Source organism: Corvus cornix, chromosome 19 (assembly GCF_000738735.6).
Source record: "Corvus cornix cornix isolate S_Up_H32 chromosome 19, ASM73873v5, whole genome shotgun sequence".
Lineage (NCBI taxonomy): Eukaryota > Metazoa > Chordata > Aves > Passeriformes > Corvidae > Corvus > Corvus cornix.
This window is the reverse complement of record NC_046348.1, coordinates 3,855,120-3,877,642: the sequence shown is the minus strand read 5'-3', so window position 1 is coordinate 3,877,642 and position 22,523 is coordinate 3,855,120. Positions and strand designations below refer to the sequence as shown.

At 46.7% G+C, this 22,523-nt stretch overlaps 3 protein-coding genes across 6 annotated transcripts in view; 1 reads left to right on the top strand and 2 right to left on the bottom strand.

Annotated features, from left to right (window-relative positions):
• Positions 1-8,005, bottom strand: part of ZZEF1 (zinc finger ZZ-type and EF-hand domain containing 1) — a 56,130-nt gene extending 48,125 nt beyond the window's left edge. Inside the window, exons 1-4 of one of the 2 annotated variants that reach the window (XM_039562789.1) lie at positions 7,655-8,005; positions 3,374-3,518; positions 2,151-2,345; positions 1,099-1,270 (exon numbers count right to left, since the gene is read on the bottom strand). In XM_039562789.1, the coding sequence (XP_039418723.1) occupies positions 1,099-1,270; positions 2,151-2,345; positions 3,374-3,518; positions 7,655-7,990 (848 nt within the window). In that variant the 5' untranslated portion in view covers positions 7,991-8,005. The remainder of the gene's footprint in view (positions 1-1,098; positions 1,271-2,150; positions 2,346-3,373; positions 3,519-7,654) is intronic. The other variant, XM_039562790.1, reaches the window with a different exon arrangement.
• Positions 8,006-8,919: 914 nt separating this feature from the next.
• Positions 8,920-15,188, top strand: LOC104691235 (neuferricin). Its single transcript, XM_039562919.1, is given in 5 exon segments — positions 8,920-9,149; positions 9,151-9,232; positions 9,596-9,736; positions 10,386-10,572; positions 12,207-15,188. Coding segments are annotated over 5 exon segments (765 nt in total). The 5' UTR covers positions 8,920-9,008; the 3' UTR covers positions 12,421-15,188.
• Positions 14,779-22,523, bottom strand: part of ANKFY1 (ankyrin repeat and FYVE domain containing 1) — a 32,288-nt gene continuing 24,543 nt past the window's right edge. For all 3 annotated transcript variants that reach the window (XM_039562918.1, XM_039562917.1, XM_010402524.4), the window contains exons 19-25: positions 22,301-22,477; positions 21,738-21,885; positions 21,377-21,467; positions 20,926-21,050; positions 20,564-20,710; positions 19,993-20,083; positions 14,779-19,049 (exon numbers count right to left, since the gene is read on the bottom strand). In XM_039562918.1, coding sequence (XP_039418852.1) covers positions 18,917-19,049; positions 19,993-20,083; positions 20,564-20,710; positions 20,926-21,050; positions 21,377-21,467; positions 21,738-21,885; positions 22,301-22,477 — 912 coding nt within the window. In that variant the 3' untranslated portion in view covers positions 14,779-18,916. The remainder of the gene's footprint in view (positions 19,050-19,992; positions 20,084-20,563; positions 20,711-20,925; positions 21,051-21,376; positions 21,468-21,737; positions 21,886-22,300; positions 22,478-22,523) is intronic.

The window sequence follows — 22,523 nt, the reverse complement described above, 5'->3', positions numbered from 1 at the left end:
ATCAATAATGGCGAAAATGAGATTTTTTTTTTTTTTTTTGAAGCACACATTCTTAGACACTAAACATTTCTGTTTCATTGAGCATTTCTGTTTCATGGAACTTCCTGGACAGTGGCAAAGTGTTTCTATTCAAGTACCAACCACTGCATCTCTATTACAGCTTGGAAAGTTTCTCCACACCACAAGACTGTGTGTCACCACAGCAGATAAAGGCACTTCACAGGTGACCTTTTATTTGGTGGTCAGGCTTTTATATTTTATGCAGCCCTTAGTGACTTCTGCTTTTACCTGTATTCATATGTCACTCATTAATTCCAGTTGTTTTCAATTACACCTCTATTGGGTTTGTGTGACAAGGTTTTAGCAGTGGGGGGCTACAGGGTGTGAGAAGTTGCTGGAGGCTGGACCTGTGGGGAGAGCAGCCTGCCCTGGAGGAGGTCTGCTGGCAGGATTTGTGATCCCATGGAGGACCTATGCTGGAGCAGCCTCTTCCTGAGGGACTGATCCCCACAGGGGCCATTCACTTAAGGTCTGGACTTGATGATCCTTCTAACTCAGAATATTCTGATTCTGTAACTGCTTGCCATGGGAAGGACCCACATTGGAGCAGTTTGAGGGGGAATGTCTCCCATGGAAGGGACCCCACGCTGCTGCAGGGGAAGGGTGTGAGCAGTCCTGCGCCTGAGGAGGAAGGAGTGGCAGAGCTGGCATGTGATGAAGGGACTGCAGCCCACATTCCCCATCCCCCTGCGCCTCTGGAGGGGAGGAGATAACTTCTCTTCCGTTTTTCTCTAAGCCTGGGAAGAAAGTGGGGGGGAAAGGGGAAGATTTGGTTTTGTTTCTCCTTACTCCACTCTGTTTTACTAAACTGAACTAAATTCCCCAAGTCGAGTCTGTTTTGCCTGTGATGGAGTTGCTGAGAGAGCTCTCCCTGCCCTTGACCCAAGAGCCTTTCATCCCATTTTCTCTCCCCTGCCCGGCTGAGGAGGGGAGTCATGGAGCAGCCTTGGGGACACCTGGCATCCAGCCAGGATCAATCCACCACAACACCCCACTGGCTGTCAATCTCAGGACTCACAGCCCCAACCCTAAGCTCACCGTATCCAGTGGGATCGAGCACTCCCATCTGACTGCCAGAAGGAGGAAGTTTCTCCATTTGTCATCTTGTCGATATCGGCGGAATTGGAGGAGGTTTCGATGTGTGTGTAGCACTTTGTGACAGATTTCAGCTTGTCTGACTCCTGATTACCATTCAGATCACTGGGGTATTCTGCAAAGAAATCACTCAGAACATTCTTCTTTGGCCTGTTTTGAGAATTGTTATACCTTTGTAAGAACTATCTCACACAAATTAACTTGTTGGCACAGAACACAGCCCCTGAAGGACTGTTTCTGACAGAAACCAGGAGATAGCAAAGTTTCATTTCAGATGAAATTGCAATAATCTCCACCTATCACTCTCAGTATAAAAACACGTCCACTCCCTTGAGTTCAATAGCCTTTATCTATCCCTTTCATTACTTGCCTCACCAGTGCTTTATTATTTTTATACCCAAATACAAACAAATGAAAGGGAAAAGTAAATTATGGTGGAGAAAACTTCAATTCATGTATTCTAGGGAAGGGACAAAGCAGTCTCTTTCCCAAGTAACTTGATCTATTTCAATAGAAGTACGGAAATCCGAAAATATCTAGTCAAGCTGTGAAGAAAAGGAGCCCTCGCTGCAGGGACCAGGCCAGTCCCATCAGAGATACAGTAAGAGATTCACCACCTCCAGTCCAAAATGATAAAGTATCTTTTAATACTGAACAGTCAACTTCAGAAAACATTCCCCTTCACATGGAAACTAAGTTTCCAGCAACTAGTAGAGACTGAATAAAGAATACCACAAATGAGTAACCATCAATTGTGAAACAGGCCAGGAGAAAGATAAGAACATTCCAGAGTGTTACTCAGATTGCTGGGTAGTTCAGAAATTAATTTATGTGTTTCAAAAACCAACAAAAATCCATAGAAGCATGCAGATCAACTTTATAAAACATCAGGCCTGTTGGAGGTAACATAGCAAAGAAAGCTTTTTATCTCTAATCTCTTTTTCAAAGCCATGGTTACACTACCCTCCTGAAAAAAAAGGGAAGACATTGCCTACCTCTCTCTTTCAGGAGAAGTCGATCCAAAGAATCCTTCAGCACAGACGAGCGCATGGTGCAGATGTTGTTGAAGTATTCCAGCACTGGGTAAGGGATGGCAGTACTGGAAATGCGGTTCCGGTGCAAGAATCTCAGGATCATTGAGGCATGAAGGCCCAGGCGCTCCTTCGATTCAGAAAATATATCAATAAACCCTAGAAAGAGACATTATTTCCTTGGGACCACAATGTAAGAAGGATATAAAACTATTAGAGAGAGTAGCTCAAGTCTGCAACCTCTACAGCAGGGAAAAGTGCAGGCAAATATTGTTGCCAGTGACTTGACATGCCTGAAGGAGTTGAAAACAATTACCAAAAATCTTACGTTTATTTTGCTGCCCCAAACCCTTACCTTCAAAATCTAAGGGAAGCAGATGCTACTTGGTTAACAAGCTCAGGTATTTGCATCACTCACCCTGAGCTACACTGAGCCTCTCCCTTTGGCACTGTGGATTATTCCCAAAGAGGTGCCTAATGCTCTCCATCAACGTGGTGAGAAATGTCAGCTTCCTGAACAGTGGTACTCTGAATCCCAGAGCATTTACATGCATAGAACAGTACTCTCTAAGTCCTCTCCTCTGACTTATCTGTAGCCAATTCTAGTGTTTCTTGTTTGATCCTTTAAGGCAAATCCCCTTTAGCCACTTATCATCAAAAGCTTGAAAGGAAAGCCAGTAACTGATACTTATCCCAGAAATCAAATTCTGCAAACTGACACTTTCTGAACTATAAACCATAAAACCTGAATTATGTTTTATCAGGATTTCAAACGCTGAATAACAGTGTAATAATAATAATACTAAAATATGTGACTCATGCCCTGGAACAGACTCCATGGAGGATTTATTCCTCCAGTTACCAAGTGCATTAGCTGGGTACTCACCAAAATTCTGCAAAGAACACTTTTCTGTCTGTGAAATAAACCAAACGGGGATAAGACACTTCCCCAGTGACACAGAGAAGGAAACAGAGGCCATTTGTGAATGAAGTTCTGCATGTAATGCTGGGAAATTTTTAATTTACAGCAATTCCACTTGCTTGACACTAGAGAACCAAGAACCTTCTGGAGGATGGTTTTGATAAGATTAGGATAAGCAATGCTATTAAAGCAATTTATTGAAGCAGCACCTCTTCTATAGGGCAGGGCTTGGGAAACCCTTTCCTCCACCACTCTGCCCTCATACCTGGCACCAGTGAACAAGCTTGCAGTTGCCTGATTACATGGCTCAGCTCCCCCTGAAGATTTGCTCCACTGGAATTCTTGAGAGCCTCCAGCATATTCTCCACATCTACAGTGCCATCTCCTTCAGCATCAAATTGTGCAAAGGCCTGAAGGGCAACAAAAAAGGAAATTTATTTCAGCATATTTCCTTAAAGCAGAAATTCAAGGTATTTCACAGAAACCAGAGCAATAAACATTGTAACACTATTGAAACAAAATCAAAAGACTCCACTTTCCAAAGTACTGAATTCACGGTAACAGGAAGCAGCCTGGCTGGAAATCTGCAGTGTTTAGCAAGTTTGAAGGTATTTGCACTGCCTTCCTATAAAAGTCAACTGGAGTCATGCTTAGGTGGAGACAGCCCATCATATACGCCAGTGAATCAGCAGGATCCATCCACGGACAGCTGGGACTGTGAGGAAGGTGCTCACAAAACACCAAAAAGCTCCTCAGTTTAAGGGTGGTTTGGTTCCAGAAGCCACACCTTCGGTTACTCATCACTGCTGCATCCCTCTCTCACTGCATCCACTCAAATTCCTTCAGGGTTTACATATTTTCTTTATTTAAGAAATAGTCCTAAGAACAGTAATATTTTTTCAATTGGATTTTCCTCCCATAAACTGTTCTCCTACACAAAATACCAGTTTAATATAGTTTGTCTAAGTATCTGTGAAAACAGTGGAGAGAGTTAGAATTTTTTTTATTGAAGAGAACCACTGGCAGTTTTATTAACTTTGACCTTAATAAAATTTTTAATATAAAAAGTTATGTTGAGCATGTACAAAAAGCAACTCACATAGCATTTCAAACTTCGAACTAACAAAAGTACAAGGTATTTTTATTCAGCTGAGCCTATAAAACAGAACTAAGCTCATAAATGTCACTTGCTTTAACTAACCAATGCAGAGAACTCATGATCCAGTGACACACTACTATTAAAAATCTGGCTATATTTTCACAATCAGATTTAATTTTGAAACAAACTTCTGTTTAATTGCTAAAAAAGTGGAACTTGTTCCAGTATTTCAGGAGCATCCACCTTTTTCATATAAATTAGGAATGCACTTACAAAAGATATTTCCTTACAAGCAGGACTTGAGTCTCACAGCCCTGAACTTTGTATTTCAAGTTCAGCCACACAAGCCAAGTAAATTTGGTCTCTAACAACAGATGATCTCACAAGTGTCTGAGTCAAGGGATCTCTGCTGCTCAGGAGGAAGCTCCTGCTTCAATTTCTTGGTTTGTTACCTGATTATCAAACTTGATGTACCATTAACAGTGCTATCCTAAAGAGCAGTAACCCGAAATGATCAGCTCAAAATAACCTGCCAATTAACCATGACATAATTACACCAGTAAAATGAGAGTAAAGTCCTCAGAAGACAACAGAATCGAAACACAGCGTTTTAGCTGACTAAAGCTCTCATGGCACTTCTGTGGCACAGAGCTGAATTTCAGCTTGGAAGCTTTATAAAGACGTCTTATACACACAGCTAAACCCAAGCTAATAATGATCACCCTTAAAAAGTTATTTTGAGTGGCAAAACTGGCGCTGAACATCCAGCAGGCACCACAGCCAGTCCAGCCCGGACACTGGGCTGATCCCGAAACAAAAAGCCACCACCTCTGCTTGAGGACAACAAGCCAGAGGGAATTAATTCTAACAGACATAACTCAGTTGCCAAAACAATTCAATGTACAGTTTCACACCACACCATTCTCACCGTTTTTCTTCAGATTTGAAGTCGAACTGCACAATTACTAAACTACAAATTGAGCAAGTTTTGTGATGTTACTGGTGACAATAAAACACAAGGCAACAAGGCTGGATCTGCTGACACTTACTTTAAACCAATTTTTTATACTCTCAGGTAAGAAGGGATTACTACATATATGCTTTTCTTCACATCTTAATGCAGTATTTTGTTATTTTATTTTTAAGCTCTTCCTATGATCTCAGGAGATTGCACCAAACCTAGAACTCTAAAATTATTTTTTGACTGTTCAGTATAACTTAAACTCTGTATTTGACAAAAAACATACACAATTTCCACTGCTGTCCTGTGTAATGGGGGAAAAAAAATAAAGTGGGGGGAAAAAACTGGAGCATCAACCTGTACTCAAAGAATTTTTGAGTTTGTGTGCAGGACTGGGACATGATACAAATTCAGCAGCTCATCCTACTCCTAAATAAAAGCAGTAACTCCACACAGTTCAACCCTGAACATGAAGAAGCATGTAAGAAACATCTTTCTTAGGAAATGATGGGTGAGAGGATTGCTTGGAAATATGGCACATGGGAAAATCAGCCCCTCATCTCACAGCTCAGGAGCTGGATGGCACAACAAAGTATCTGAAAGGTGACTTGGGAGAACTTTGTATCTCACCCTCTGCTCTCAGCAGCATTAATGTTGCCAGCCAAAGCTGGATACATGACATGACAACTGCTGAAGCGGTACCCAGAAGGATTCAAAGGTTCAGTTTATCTAGAGAACAGATTTTGCATTTAAACATTGCTCATAAAGCATTTGAAGCCTGTGCTCAATGCCCTGCACTGAGAACAGAGAAACTGAAAGGGCAGATCAAATCCTGGGCTGCTCCAGACAGGACTCTATAAACATTAAAAAGTGAAACCTATTGACCTGCCAGCCCCAAATTGACTTCTCATCAGTGTAAAACACACCCAGGAAAGCTCAAATACCACAGCTCATGGGTTAGTGCCAGCTACAGAAACTTTGACACCAAGGTTTTCCACAGAACTCTCAACATCTCGACTTTGCTGGACAGACCAGATGTGACCACATATCCGCGCCATGGTAAATCCTGTGACAAGCATTTTCCCCACTCCCTAGAGCAGGAAATGAAACCAAAACAAATAGATTCTTCATGCAGAGGAGGACGTGACATACAGACAACCCTCAAAATATTTCTGCAGCCCGCAAAGCTCAGCTGTTTGTGCCAACAGAAAGAACCCCAATGGACTAATTTCATCCTTGCTGTTGTTACAAATGAAGATGTGTTTGTTACTGGCTCTTCTTGAAAAGGACTGGAAGTGGAGGCAGTAGTTTACCAAGCTGCTTAAACCAGTCTGGTAGAAACACACCTATCTGTACAGGAAAATGAATCTCCTCCCAGTTTCCAGGAGCCTTGTTCACCTGTCAGCACTGATTTGAGGCACGTGTGAGTGATTTAACAGTTTACACAGTTATTCTGCTACTCGGGAGCAAAACAAAGACAGCAGGAAGTGACTGCTGAGCCTCAGGAACTGCTTGCACTAAGGAATTCAGACACAGCCACTTTCTCAAGTGAGTGTGGAATTCCCAGCAGGGTATTCTGCTGCATTTTGGACTGCTACAGAGCAAAGCTAAAGCTTAAGTGTTCTAGATATTAAATTCTCCATATCCTTTCCCACAGAAGGGGAAAACTGGAAATCCCAGCGGAGAGGAAACTACTCTCTTCTATCCTTAAAAGCTGCCCTTAACACCTTCTGGCTGTGGAAGGGGATCTCTGTTATACTACTTTCTTGCAAGTTTCCCAAAAGTTCTACTTTACAATAAAAGAGATACTTGACAATTTCACTGCTGGTTTTAAAAAGCTCCAGTAAAATTAAGCGTGGTAAACTTTAACTTGCTGATAATGCTAGTAAGTATCAAGAGGAATTACTCAGGCAGAATTTCCTACCTGTGTTCTCACCACACCTGTGCTCTCAGCTGCTTCAGCAATAGCAACAGCAGAAATATTGCTGTAAATACCAATTTTATTCATAAGTGGCTGCTGAGCATGATCACTGATAAGTCACATAAGTTTTAAAGGGATATCTAGTAGCTGACAGGCTGCATATCAACTGCAGCAGCCGCTTTTCCAACCTTGTGCAGAACCCTCTGGCCTGGCCTCTCCCCAGGTACCAGGACGGGGTCTCCAGGGTCGTGTGGATGGCCACGGAGCCGGTGCCACCGCCCACACCGAGGGTTCGGGGAGACCAACCCCCAGCAGCACCCCGGCGCTTCCCCCGCCTCCCTTCCCCCGATCCCGACCACCCTCCCGGCCCGGACAGGCGGATCCCTGTAGGGGAGCCCCATCCCTGGAAGTGTCCACGGCTAGGCTGGACGGCGCTCTGAGCAACCCGGTCTACTGGAAGGTGTCCCTGCCCGAGAGAGGGGGTGGAAGGAGATGGTCTTCAAGGTCCCTCCCTGCCCAAGCCATTCCACGCTCCCTGCGGACGGCGCTTCCTGCCGGCTCTCACCTCCTCGCTCTCCCCGCGGGACCCGGCCGCCAGCCGGGACACGCTCTCCAGCACCTCGCAGAACTGCTCCAGGCTCACGGCCTCGTCGCCGCGGCTCAGCCGCTCCTCCAGCCATCGCACCAGCGCGCTGTGGTGCCGCGACACGAGCGGCTCGGGCAGGGCCGCCTCCCGCAGCCGCGCCGTGGCCTCCCGCAGCCGGGCCTGCTCCAGCAGCACCTCGGCCGGCGGCAGCGCCGGCACGGCCGCGCCGGGTTGGGGCGCGCCGGCCGCCCCCTCCATGCCCTCTTCGGCACCCTCCTCCTCCTCCTCGCTGCTGTGGCTCACCGCCGTCCCCATGAGCCGCTCGGGAGCCCCTCGCAGCCGCCGCCGGTGCCGCCGCTCCCGCCGGTCCCCGCCCGGCCCGGCCCGCCTTAGTCAGCAACTTCCCGCCCGCCGCACCTGTCAGCGCGGGGCCGCCACACCGCCGTAAAGCGGCACCCACGCCACACCGCCGCAAAGCGCCACACCGCCGCAAAGCGCCACACCGCCGCAAAGCGCCGCCCCGCCAGCCGCCGTGGCCCCGACGGGGAGCGAGGGAGCGGCTGCGGAGGAACCGGCGGGGGCGGCTCCTCAGCGAGGAGAGACTGCGGGACATGGGCCTGGCTGCGTGGAGAAGACGTAGAGGGGGTTTCATTAATTCATAGAAATATTTCTAAGGGGTGCCAAGAGGCCAGTGCCAAACTCTCTTCAGTGGTGCGCAGTGACCGGATAAAGAGTAACGCCCGTGAACACATTTCACCTCAACTCGAGAAAAACTTCTTTACGTGAGTGTGGCAGAGCACTGGGACAGACTTGCCCAGGGAGGGCATGGGAGTCTCCCTCTTTGGAGAGATTCCAAACCCACTCGGACCTTCCTGTGTCACCTGCTCCAGGTGACCCTGCCTTGGCAGGGGTTTCGACCGGGTGATTTCCAGAGGGCACCAACAACCCTAACGATTCTGTGATTCTGAGAAGGTCTTTAGGAATGACATCATTAAGAAGAAACTTTTCCCTGTCAGGGTGCTGAGGCCCTGGCCCAGGTTGCCCGGAGGAGCTGTGGCTGCCCCATCCCTGGAAGCGTTCGAGGCCGGGTTGGACGGGGCTTGGAGCAACCCGAGATCGTGGCAGGTGTCCCTGCGCAGGGCAGGGGCTGGAAGGAAGGAAGGAATGAGCTTTATGGGCCCTTCCAACCCGAACCGTTCCATGGCCGCTGCCACACTGCCGTAAAGTGCGCCCTCGGGACGGCCATCCTGCGCACGCGGCGCCGGCCGTGGTTGGCCGCCACGCTGCGTGCGGCGAGAAAACGGTCGTGCAAGCGTCGTGGTGTCGCGGCGCGATGTGGCGGGGCGCGGCCGCGGGACTGCTGTGCCTGGCCGCCGCCTGCCTCTTGCGCCACGGGTTCGAGCCCCGTGCCCGCCTGCTCAGCGCGGCGGAGCTGCGCCGCTACCGGGGGGCACCGGGCGAGCCCGGGCTCTACCCTCGCCCTGCTGGGACGGGTCTTCGATGTGGAGCGGGGCCGCAAGCACTATGGGCCCGGCGGCGCCTACAGCAGGCTCGCAGGTACCTCTGGTGGGGCGGGGAGGGGCTGGGTGTGGGCCTGGCATGGCGTGGCTGGGGAGGGATCATCCCCGGGCTGGGGTGTGTCTGTCTGTGTGTGTCTGTGTGTGTGATCGGGTCTCACCCCTGACTGGGGGGTTCACTCCGTGCCTGGCGGTCGCAGCCCCGGCTGGGAGGAGGGAGGGCTCACCCCGTGTTTGGGGAGCCCACTCCATGGCTGGGGTCGCACCCCGGGCTGCGGGATTCACTCCATGCCTGGGGGCTCATTCCGTGGCCGGGAGGGTTCATCCCCTGGCTGTGGAATTCACTCTGTGACTGAGGAATTCACCCTGTGGCTGGGGGGTCTCGCCACCCCCTGCCCCGCAGGCAGAGATGCCACCAGAGCGTTTGCCAGCGGCGACTTCACCCCGGCGGGGCTGGTGGACAACGTGTCAGGGCTGTCGCCCCCGGAGCTGCTCTCCATCCACAGCTGGTTGAACTTCTACCGCGACAACTACGAGCCCGTGGGTGCGTGTCGCGGTGGGTGCGTGTCGCGGTGGGTGCGTGTCACGGGGGTGGGCTCACACAAGGGCCACGCAGGTGGATGGTGGGAGGTCCAGGGCAGGTTTCACCTACAGGGTGCCACCACGGTAAGGGTCTCTCAGCTGTGCCCAGCGTCCTGAACCCTGTGGGGACCAGCTGGAGCTGCAGCCACACCAGATCTTCGAGGTCTGCTTCCTTCCAAGGGAAAGTTTAATAGTTTTCCCATCTGGCTGTTGCCCTGCTTTGATTGTCTCTGCCGAGCAAAAAGCATGGAGCCAGCCAGAAATCACCAGGACTTGGGAGACTATAGGAGCAGCAGTGCAGGGAAACTGCTTTGGGGAAGGAGGTGCATGGGTGGGAAAGGCTTCTGGGTTGTGCAGCTGAAACTGTCTTTAGTTTGCAGGTCTTTAATGAGTCTGTGCTTAAGCTTAACCTGCATGGATTTATTAATATGGGTAAATTGCTGTGTGCTCCATGGGGTTGAAGGGATGTAAGCTCAGTTGGGTTCTAAAATTGGGCCATGGTGACATCTCCTTTTATTTTTGTCTTTAAATAACAAATTAAAAATAACCCCACCAGAATGATGCATTTTCCTTGCCTAGAAACACTGGTCTTAATTGATCTCCTCTCCCAGGGAAGCTGGTGGGCAGATTCTACAATGAAAATGGGGCACCGACAGAAGCCCTGAGGGAGGTTGAGGCTGCCATTGAGGAAGCTCTCAAATTCCAAGCAGAAACTGAGCAGAAGAAGCAGCAGTTCCCACCCTGCAACTCTGAATGGAGCTCCACTAAAGGCACCCGGTTCTGGTGCTCCAGACAGAGGTAAACTTGTACCCTTTGGAGGAGAGCATTCCTGTCCTTTTTGGGTGCCCTGTGCTTTGTTCTTGCCTCTCCTGGCAGGAGGGGTGTGGGAAGCTGTCCTGGCTCCTGCAGCCACTGCACTCCATAGGTAGCTGAGGTCTGTGACCTGGCACAGTGTACAGTGGTGCTGCCAGGGCTGGAATATGCCAGGCATGGACTCTGTCCCTGTCTAAATTCATAGGGTTGTTCAGGTGGGAAGAGCCCTCTGAGACCACCAAGTCCAACCATTCCCTCAGCACTGCCAAGACCAGCACTAACCTGTGTCCCCAAGGGCCACATCCACACAGCTTTTAAATCCCTGCGGGGATGAGGACTCCACCACTGCCCTGAGCAGCTGTGCCAGTGCCTGACCACCCTTTCCATAAAGACATTTTCCCCAATATCCAACCTAAACCTCCCCTGGCACAACTTGAGGCTGTTTCCTCTTACCTTGTCCCTTGTTCCCTGGGAGTAGAGTTTAACCTTCACCTGGCTCTAAACTCCTGTCAGGGAGTTGTAGAGAGTGAGAAGGTCCCCCTTGAACCTCCTTTTCTCCAGGCTGAACCTCTTCTGTAACACTGGAATCAAAGAATTTGCCACATGTGCACGTGATCCTCCTGTTCTCAGCAAAACAGGACAGAATTCTCAGTAGGACTGGGATTCAAACAGGTTCTGTCACCTATCAGAAATACAAGCATTAACTTGCATTTTTCAGACAGTTTCACAGCCTGATACCACAACATTTTCACTTAAACCACATAAAAATGAGGTTAAGCTTTGGATAGTCATTTCCTACTTACTTTCCTGTTAGTTGTTATCTCTCAGCTCAGGGACTATTTTGCTTGAAGGTGAAATCATTTCACAGACCGCACTGCAAAATGCTTGGGCTTCATGTGAGCCCACCAGCAGCACTGTGTACCCCAGGGCTCTGCTTCTCTGTGTGACTGAGCTTGGGGACAGCCTTGGGACCAGGTGTCATGTGGCAGTGACTTGTGTAAGAGGCTTAAAGGCTGCAGTGGTTGGGGAACAGGCAGGATTTGGCCCCCAGAGAGACACTTAGACATTAAGAGACATGATGAATTAGCTGGGGAAGTACTTTTTCTTTTGCCCCAGTTCTCAAAATCACTGTGTTTAGTCAAGGCACAGAAGGCCTAGAAGAGCCTGGTCTAGTGGAAGGTGTCCCTGCCTATGGCATGGGGTGGACTGGATGATCTTTAAGGTCCCTTCCAACCCAAGCCCCTGTGATTCTGTGAAGATGTGTGATCATCTGTGAGCAATTCGGTACCTCCAGAAAAGGCATTTTGCTGTGCTACAGAAGGCTGTGATTCCTTTTCCAGCAATGGATGCATGGAATGCAGAAGCTGGTCACTCTCAAAATGGCAGAGCCTGTAGCAGCAGTGATGAAACCAGGTTCAGGCCACAGGTTTCTGAAGCACAGCCAATAAGAAGGTTATCAGCTGTGGGATGGTGGCTGCTGGGAGCAAAGTCTACCTCAGTGAGTGTAGTGTTAGTTCAAGTTTTCCCATATTGTCTTAGTTGTTTTCTAAGGATTCTCTATTGACTGGAAGCATTTTCATGGGTTTGAATTGTAATTTATTTTCATTTTCCATTCCTAGTGGGGGAGTGCACAGAGACTGGGCCAGAGTCCCTCGGAAGCTGTACCGCCCTGGCTCGCAGGGGAGTCGCTGTGTGTGTGTGAGGAGCACAGGTCCCCCCTGGGGCCAGCCAGACTCCTCCCAGCACAGCGACAGAGGGGACCTGGATAACCCTCACCTGGAGCAGTATGAGGGCTGCCATCCCCTGGCTGAGCAGTGTGTCCTCACGGGCTGATAGCAGGCGCTGCCTTCCAGGGCAGGGAGAGTCCTGCGGTGAAACGTTGCACTTTGGGTGGGCAGCTCCAGCTCCATCCCTTCCACCTATCTGTGCAAAGGGAGCAATAACAATCTCATGGTATTTGTGATGCTTTTTAACGTATGGAGATGGAGTTGAGAGAAGGGGAAAACACTTCAGCCAGGTTAGTGGCTAAAAATTCAAGTAACAGGATGCTTGCTTTATTTCTATGGTATTTTTACACCTGGCAACAAACTGTAAGATGCAGAGCCTGAATTGTATTTTAGAACTGCTTTCTTGTGCAGTCAGGAGATGGATGTTTGTGTGCACAGTGGTGGGACAATGTGCTGTGGTTTAAGGCAGCGAGGTCAGTGAGCACAGGAGCTGCTGCAGCATCACTGCCCACAGTTCATGCACAGTCCTCAGGTCCTGCTGCAGGGCAGTGCTGATGCTCCTTCTCAGGCACCTGACTCGCTCCAAAGAATTTAAAGGTAGCAGGGAGAACCCTGAATTTCTTCTGCAATTAAGATACACAGTATCTAGGAACTTGTGCAGTTTAGTTATACACAAGCTTTATCAAATTCTTGGAGTAGAGAAGGCAAAGGCCAGAGCTGTATTTCCTCATTCAGTGTTTGCATTAGATACTGTGCCAAGATATTGAAGCCACCTGTGAGGATTGCTGTTTGATATTGACCTCGCCCTCCTGGTCTGTGATTCACCACTTTCAAACTGCTCTCATCAGGAATGAGTAGTTCTAAATAGCTTTTTTTGTTGTTGCTGCCTGGGTGGCAACACAACCATCCTACTGTAATCTAGCTCCTGTTTCCATTCTGGTGTAAGACTTGCTGCCATCTGGTCTGTGCCTATCAGATTATAACCTGAGCTGAATGTGCCCTCACAAGACCCAGCTCCTTTAAAATCCATATTTACTGTATCAGAGCTGGCAGAATTCAGCAATATGAGTGACTCCCAGAAATGCAGGGCAGATTATTACCATTTCTGGGTGGGGCTAAAAGGGAGGAAGGAATACCTGCACAGGGTTCAGGCACTACAAACCTCAAGCTGCAGGGAAGCAGTTGCTGGTTTTAATGGAATCTGCTGTTAAAATCAGTTTTGGTGTAGCCAAGCTTTGAGAGAGACACGCAGATCATGGTCCAGTGGTGGCACAGGTCCCTGCTGAGCTGTGGTCAGTTCTTCTCCTTAAGGCAGTTGTCACCTATGTGTAAGCAGCTGGAAAGTGTATATAAACTGATTTTTAGCTACCATCACCTCTAAAGAGACGCCCAGAATCTAAGTGATTAGTTAGTTAATTGGCAAGTTTACACGAGGCACCATTCACGCCCTTGCAGTAGGACAGGTGACAGCACTTCTCACTGATAAAAGCTTAGAGGATGCTACAGCTGCCAGGGCCGAAGCCATACAGCAGTTTAAACGTACATGTTTGCACATGCTTGTTGTAACATTGCAGGGGGGTTGTGGTTTTGGTTTTGGGTTTTTTTACCTAATCCTCATCCTGAAGAGAAGCTCTTCCAGACACTGCCCTGCTGTGCCAGCTCTTAGCACTCACAGGGAGAGTAGGATGTGTGGCAGAACCGAACCTCGTTCCTGGGCTTGAGCCATCTTTGGGGGTGGAGTGAGCAACTCATTTCACACAATGCTGAAGATCAAGCTGTGTAAAAGGTGCAGGAAAGAGCTACAAAGCAGCACTTCACTGCCTCCACAACTTTGGCCTTGACCACATTTAAAAAGACATCACCACTTTAAATACAATTTCTTGTTAAAGTGGTGAAACCATCCCCCCAAATGATTGGCAAGTGCCTTTAAAAGAACTTTTAAGAGCTATTTAAAAGTTGCAGCAAATTCCAGACTATTAAATGCTGTAAGAAGTAGTTTGTGAGGGCAAACCAGTTCTAGTGAAGGTGGACCAGCTTGACCTTCTAAGCAAGTTTCATCTTGCTGTAATACTCAATCACTATGCAAATAGTGCTGAGGGGATGGTTTTGAGTGCAAGAGCTACACAAAAAAAATCAAATTAACTGCTGCAAAAAGGCAGGGCAGGAAGGTGGTGGTTTAAGTTAAAGTTGGTTGAAAACCACAAATATTCCTGTTTAGTGTTTGAAAATATGGGGGGGGGGGGGGGGGAAGAGTTTGTCTTGCACTAGGAATGAGATATCTATTAAAGCAAACAAGGAGACACCCTCACTGACCTGAAGTGCTCCAAGACTACTGTACTTGTAACTCCAATTCAGCAGCTCAGCTGGATTCTCCCAAGGTGGAAAAGGGTGGGAAGAAAACAGTGACAGCTACAGAGGGCTCAGGTCACCACAGACAGTGCTCTAATAAAGCTTGCCATTCATCTGTACTTCAGTAAGTTTTATTAACAAAAGACTAATGCATCACAATCTCACCCAGAAGTCTTGGCTGGCTTTGCTGTTGCACTGAAGCTTTCCTTTTCCTCAACTGAAGCTGCAGGAGCTCTCTGCTCTCCCAGGGGGCTGAGCTGCTTCCAGAACACAACTGAGTGCACCAAGTGTTAATAACTTGAACTGATGAACTCCATGAACCAGCTCTGGCCCATGGGGAGCTCGGATTTGTTTCACAAGACTGATTATAGGTAAGTCTAGTATAAGGCATTCGAGATGACTACATGGTACAAACTAGAACACCAGACCTTGACAGCCAAAAGAACAGTTGTAGCAGTTCCACAACATGAAAATGAATACCTGGACTCATTTCAGAACAAAGAATAAAGCTGTTATGTCCAGTTGGATGTTGGATCCCTGGTTTTCTTCGTGGTCTGTAAGGATAGCTTGCAGAGGGGCAGCTGTCTCTACAGGAGCAGATACTTCCTTAGCAAGGTTTCACCTCACGATGCATCATCTAGTTCTGCATTTTATTACAAGTAGAATCATTACACAACAAAGTAATGCATATTGGAAAAATACATTTTTACAACGACTCTGGACAAACATTGCAGATAAAATGCCATTGTTCTAAGACTTCCTTTTCTACTTCACAGAGGGTATTAGAAGGTTCAGTTACTTCTGTCACTCATACAAGCTTTGATTTTTCTAAAGACAAGTTTGCTGCAGTGACCACCTCTGCTGGTTACAGAAAAAAGAGGACTTGCCTATTAACATTTGATCTACAAAACAATCCAGCCTTGGCCTCCCATACTGTTACATGTTAGTTTATGAGCAGTTGGACAAGCTGTTATCTCCAGCAAGGGAAGTCATTAAGGCATCTGTCAGCTTGTAGCCAGCGACTTACTCTGCTCTGTTACCTTCAACAGCAACATTCTCACTCCACTCAGTGGTGTGAAACAGTGACTGCAACTTTTACAGACACAAAATTTCAGCCAGACCACAGTTTGTGCTTGTGTAAGAGTGCTGGACCATGGAATTTGCTTGTGTAAGAGTGCTGGATGACTGCAATCAAAAGGAATCCAGTCTCAGAACAAAAAGCTACAGCATGAACCACCCAACTTCCCATGTGTCCCTGCTGAAGTGCCTGAAGCCTCGTGTGACAGCAGCACTTCCAGGGACACAAACTGATTTTCCATTTAACCTTTTGTTCAGTGCTTGGCAGACTTGAGTCTCGAGTTAATAGATACCACTAAAAAACAGCAGGGGTAAGAGGGGTGGGGGGTTTGGTCACAACTGTGTTATGCTACAGAAAGGGAAGAGCCGTTTGTTTAGAGTTAGAAATGTGATGACCACCACTACATTACCAATTGCTTCATTCACATTTGTACCCTGTAGTGGAGCATTGCCAGCAAAACTCCCAAAAAAGTCTCAGTGGTCTGAGAGTTCAGACCAACACTAGGCAGAGTGTGTGAGGAACTGAGTCCCACCAGTTGTCTGGCGGGGTCAACTCCTCAGCTGAACTAGAAAAGAACTAACTTGGGTTTTGGTTCAAGTGAGCTTTTCCCCTTTAGCTCTGGCAGAAAGCTATTTAGAGTTAACTGGAAGGAAACTATCTCAAAGGCACTTTAAAAGGATCGAATTTGCTGAACTTAGTTGCTTTAAATTTAATGAACACCTCAGGCTGTACATTTAACAATAACCTTAACTTTCCTTTCAGACTTCAGTAAGAAAGCTGGGACAGTACTGGCTGTAAACAGCAAAGTGGGAGCACTACCAATGGTTTCCCAGATCTTTCCCAGAGTTTTACAGTTATAATCAATATCCTACTTTTCAGAAGACCAACTACCCAGCCTTAAACTTGCCATTCAGTTAAGCTGAATTTTCACCAGATCCACATTTTCCATCATTAAAAAACTTGCTTCATCTGTTAGAGCTGAGCTCCCTGTTCCTTTGCCCCTTCCATCAGAGAAGCCACTGAAAAAGTGATGTTTAAATGCTTTGGCAATTACATGCTGTGCAGTTTTCCAATCAGTTTGAAGCCCATAGGCTGTGGCCTTGGAAAACCCCTCCTCTGCACTGTCTTTCAGCATTCTGAGCACACTCTTACCCCTCTACATCCCTGCAGCTCCAAACCAAGAAGGAAAAACAACATGTTAGCATGGGACTACAGTCAAGACTTCATTCACCAAATGCACTTTCTCTCCATCATTATCTTTCACTGCTAGAGATGTGCAACCAGTGACACCCTGAAATATCAGAAGGCAATGGACCAGAAGTACAATGTTTCCATCATCTATTTCACTCAAAACCCCCCAAACTGTACATTGCAGTTAACTGACACCATTAATTACTGTAGCTAACATTAACTGACACCACTACTTTCCCTCATTCACCTGCAATATTATGCCAGAGATTCACCATTTGCTTTAGTAACTGTGTTAGAGACCAGCTGTGTTACCCCAGAGCATTCTGTTGGAACATGACAGCAGCAGACATCAAACAGTGAGGCAAGCTTGTATTGTCATCCATTGTTCTTCCCTAGTGGTACAGGGGTGATTCCAGTTACAATATATGCATAGTGGAAGATGAAAGTGCAGATCAAGTGAGACTTGATGTGAAATTAATCATGCAAATGTCAGCAATTGCACCCTCTCCTATCCTCTCCTTGTACAAGCTTGAGAAAAACTGAGCAAGTCTCCCATAACAGCAGCAGTCTGGTTCATCATCTCATCTTACTCTTTAAGATGAACAAGTCACTGCTCCAAACAGGGCAACACATCATCACCTGTCCATCCTGTTCACTGGAAGTAACAGTCATTAAAAAATGCACACCAATTCATGTAGTAAAGATGAGGAATGCTGAATTGAGTCTATACTAGCTTTATCTCTTAGAATAAAAACAGCCTTAACATGGCATGTAGTTTTGCTTAAGTACCCATTTTTTCTAGCTGAAGCCTTTGCCCACCAAAGCTGGTCTACCAGCCAAGTACTTTCGTGTTTACCTAGACAATGTGGTGGTTTCTACAGATTCAGCATGTTTAAGAGAGCACAACCAGCCTAGATTAAAATACTGCAGCTTAGTCCTAATAGGAAGCCTCCACATAACACTTCCATTCACCAGCAATCCTGCTGAAAATGGACCCAAGTTTAGTGTCTAGAGGTGCAGCACATTCTACACTGGTAGGGTTACTGACTCTCCCACAGCAGTGCAGGCTCCTTAAACCCAAGGAAAGTGCTACTCTCCCTCCTGGGATTCCTAATGCACTTCAGCATTTATTGCTGTACTGTGAGTTAGACTTCACCAGTTTTAGTGTTTCTCCTTTAGCACATGCTCAGGCCTTTCAGCAAACTCACGGTCATTTATACAAGTTCCATGAACTGGAAGGACCAACAACATAAATATGAAAGTGCAACGAAGACTGACAGTTCCAGCAGGTATGAGCAAGAGCATTTCCTAAAACAATCTTGCACTTCTCTTGAACATGCTAAAGCTAATGAGTCGTTTGCTGAGGAGGTATCAAGACGTGGATCTGCAATTCTGACTGCTTCGCATCAGATGTTGTAAAGCTTTCTGTTACTGTAAGGCCACAATTCTTGAGCTATACTTAGAACTACCCCTGGGTCTGAAGAGTTTCTTGAACAGTGGTTGCAACAGCTCAGTTTAGCTTCACAAGAAGTCTTCTCTAGAGAAGGGGAACATTTAAGACAAAGCAAAGAAAGATACCTGGTTACCCTGAAACTTAATGCCATCTCTACTAAGCAGCCTGAAAGCCACAGGACTTAATAGAGTTGCTCAGTGCAAAGCACCATGTCGAGGACAGACCTGTTTTATGCCGATTCAATCAGTATAAATTTCAGCTTCCATACCCCACTGCAACTAGAAGAGGGTCTAAATTCTTTTGTCACTTGGTTTCAACAATCCACTCTGATTCCTAGTGAAGTCTATCGCAGCCCGATACATTTACAGTCATACAAAATCATTTATACCAGAGTATATCATAACAGGGTCCTTAATTTGTTCAGTCTATTGCAGAAGACATGTATAGGCCTCCTCTTCCCTATCCCGAGGGCTTGTAAGCAGAGCTGCTGTCAGGTGCACTGACTGGGAATCCCTTTACTTCCAGAGCATACTAGGAGACTCCTCCCAGAGTCAGGACATCAAAGCAGATGTTGCAAACTCGAACTGGCTTGTTCAGATCAAATTTTATGATAGGAATCTCCTTTGTTGAGCACTTATGGCAGAGCAGGCGTCCACAGTGTCGGCTGTAGATAGAAGAGGGGTGGGAGAAAAGTGAATTCCCTCCTAGTGAACACCAGGATGTTACTGTTTGACATTCTTTATCAATGATAGCATCATTAAATACACACTAGCAATTGAAATGTTATGATTGTCTTGTATCTTCTGGTATTTGTCATGGAATAATTTACTAATGCCGACAGCACATGCTGGTTCTGTACTAGTGAGTCACCTGGTACTGCTTCAGCTGATGCACGTGGAGTTTCTCTGGCATACTGAGCTAAGAAGAATCTTAGCTTAACAGCCCTCCAACCCAGCATGTTTTGTACAACTTCAGACTAGTTAAAAAAGGCAACTCCTATCTACACAAGAGCAGCTCATGTTCATCTTCAGCCATTTCCACACTACAAACAGCATCCCAAACCTGAGCTGTCAACACCTGCCCAAATCTGCCACCTGTTTTGGAGCAGGTCTTCCCACCACTGTGGTGGTGGTGTGCTCCCTCCTGCCTTTCCTGGGTAAGCCACAGCCCCAGCTGTTGCCCTCTGAACCTCATGCTTCCACAGGAGGCTCTCCCAGACCCCATCCTCTCTGAAGGAAATAATCAAGTGCACCTTTGCCATCAAGTTCTGATAAACCATTGCCACATTTACCACTAAACTTCTGTTATTGTTGCTCCTCTGTGGAGTGAAGTGCATCACTTTCTTTCCCTGACAACTGGGTATTTAAATCCTGTTTCACTGGAATGTGGACATGATTCCTCATTTACAACCAATCAGAATATTAAATGCACAAGCTGCTTAAAATATGATTTCAGTCAGACTACAAGTTTCTGATCTAAGACAGGATGGAATGTTTCAGCTGGGTTAGTGGTTATACACCTACGTTAAACTACTGGAAGGAACAAGCCTAGCTACATTTGGGGAGGAATCCATTTCCCGGTAAGCACAGCAAGGTGGCTCATATTACCAGTGATGCTTTCTTGTTGTGACTCCAAATTTGGCAGCACATTCATAGCAGTTGGAGCCATCACACCAGGGAGGTTCTTTTGTCAGCATATCTGTTAGAGGTAAAAATGTGAAGGCAAATTAGCTCAGACACGTCTTGAGTACACTAAACATGAAGGTTTTTTCCAGTTCTAGGCTGCACCCAGTATAATGGATTTAACTACTCTTGCAGGAGCTGGAGTCTTGTTTGTAGGCAATCTGTAGTTGCTTTCAATCACATTGTCCACAGCAACAGTACAGCACCAGTTAAAAAGCAGTGTGTGTTTTGGACCATTGGACTACACAACCAGCCAGGAGTTTCCATGTCTATCCTTCCAGAAAAAGTAGTATCTGACAATCTGCATTGTACAACTTTTCAGCTAATCACAAAAAAAACTAGTATTCCTACCCCCCACTGACAGTAGTATAAAATTCACAAGTTCCACCTCTCTGGAATTACTGTCATCTAAGTCAGATGTCCAGAGTTCTTTCCTCCAAAGTATCCTGGAAGCATAAGCCAGAAGCACTTTCCCACTGCAGCAAGAGGTACTTACCCAGCAGTCTGAAGAGAAGCTGTTTTGTAGCAACTTGATAGTTGAAGATATTGACTCCCTGGTTGTTGTTAACTCCCAGGCGAGCCCCAGCTCTCACTATTGCACGACACAAGTTCGCATTTCCCTTCATGTAAGCCAAGAGGAGCACTGAAAAACAAAAGCCAAACAGCTCCTTGCTAACAGAGTGGCAGATTGTGTTATATTCAGTCCGGACCAGGATTTTTAGTTTTTAAGTTTCTGTGTATTGTGTGCCTCCTACTGTATTTAACATACTACTGCCAATTATTCCAGCTTTAAAAGTGACGTACCACGAATACAACTTGAGTGACTTCCAAATTTAGTAGTCGTTGAGTCTCACCTACCTGTGTTTCCTTCAGCATCAGGTTTGTCTAGAGGGTATTCTGGCATACACTCCAAGAAGAGGTCACAGATGGCTGCTGCGTTATCTTTCCCATATTGTCCCAAAATATGCATTGGTGACTGGCCTCTGGGGAAAAGAGTTTGTTATCCTGATCAAAGTCTGCTTGCTACTGCAGTTACTCATCCAACTCTCCTTGCTTTCAAGCTTGGTTCAGACTTGAACAATGCTACATCTCTGCAACTCAGTACATCATACACAACTCCCCACTTTAACTTTCCTTTCTTGGTGCATACGTATAATTTGCACAGAATTTAGACACAGAATCATTTGCACACTTCCAAATTCATGTATAAATAATATAATACAAGCCAAATATATTTTTTAAGTAGCATATCAGCACATTTTAAAATACAAAGCAGTTCTTTTAGTCTGTTAAGACTGTAAGTAATTACCTGATATTAAAGGCTTCTGCATCTACATTGCACTCTGTGAGGAGGACCCGGATATTGTTCAGACGGCCATGCATCACTGCCAGATGCAGAGCTGAACAGTAAAAAAAAAAAAAGAAAAAAGAAGGTTCAAGACTCTGAGCATCAGCAATAATTACAGCCTAATAACTAAATGAAACACCCTCCTTCCACTTTCCCAATCTTCCTTCTCAAACAACTCCTTCTGTCTGTTTTGATTTCCTGCACTTTTATTCTTTCACCTTTGCAGAGCAAGCCCATTCACAGTGAGCTCTCTAGCACTAGGAGACACCATTAACAGACCTACTGAAGTGTTTTGCATTTACTTGTGTAACTTAAAGTTTACCGTTATTTCCATTTTCATCTACAGCTGCAAAGTCTACTCCATTCTCCAGAAGGACTGAACAAATGGTGGGCAGGTCTTGCTGGGCTGCTAAGTGAAGAGCAGTCTGACGGTGCTTGGTCAGTTCATTCACCTGGGCACCTGCAAGCAGCTGTCAAGATGCAAAAAGGAATATGTTCAAAGATGGTTTCAGGGCTATTTTAGCCAACAGCTCATTTCTGTGAATGAAGCACGCAAGACTCTAGTGTACAGAGGTACTTCTAGGCCTCCGGCATGTATAAAATGGTATCATGACTGACTGGCTACAACTTGTGTTTGTGTTCAAATGTGCAGAAAGCACAAGGAAAGATTCTTTAAATTGAGCCACACTACCTAGTGATTGCCACAAACCCAACATGCTCAAGTGAAGGCTTCTGCAACAGCTCAGCTAACAGTACAGGCTACGGGAACTTTCTGTTTCAGAAAGAGTGGTGTCACTCCCACGGGATTGATCAGCCTGCAGGCACTGTGCAGTAAGGCAGAATGCACATTTTTAAGCAGGGGAACGGTGACTCTCCAGCACGCACCAGATTGCGCACAATGATCTCCGAGCCAGCCTGCACTGCCAGGTGCAGAGGGGTCAGTTTGGAGGCATCCTGGACCCGGGAGTTGACATTGGCCTGCACACTGATCAGGAACAGCACGCTCTCGATGTCTGAGTTCTGAACAGCCACATGCAGGAAATTCCGACCTTTATTATCAACCTGTGGCAGAAAGGGCATGTGAAATTAATCCATTAATCCTGCAGAA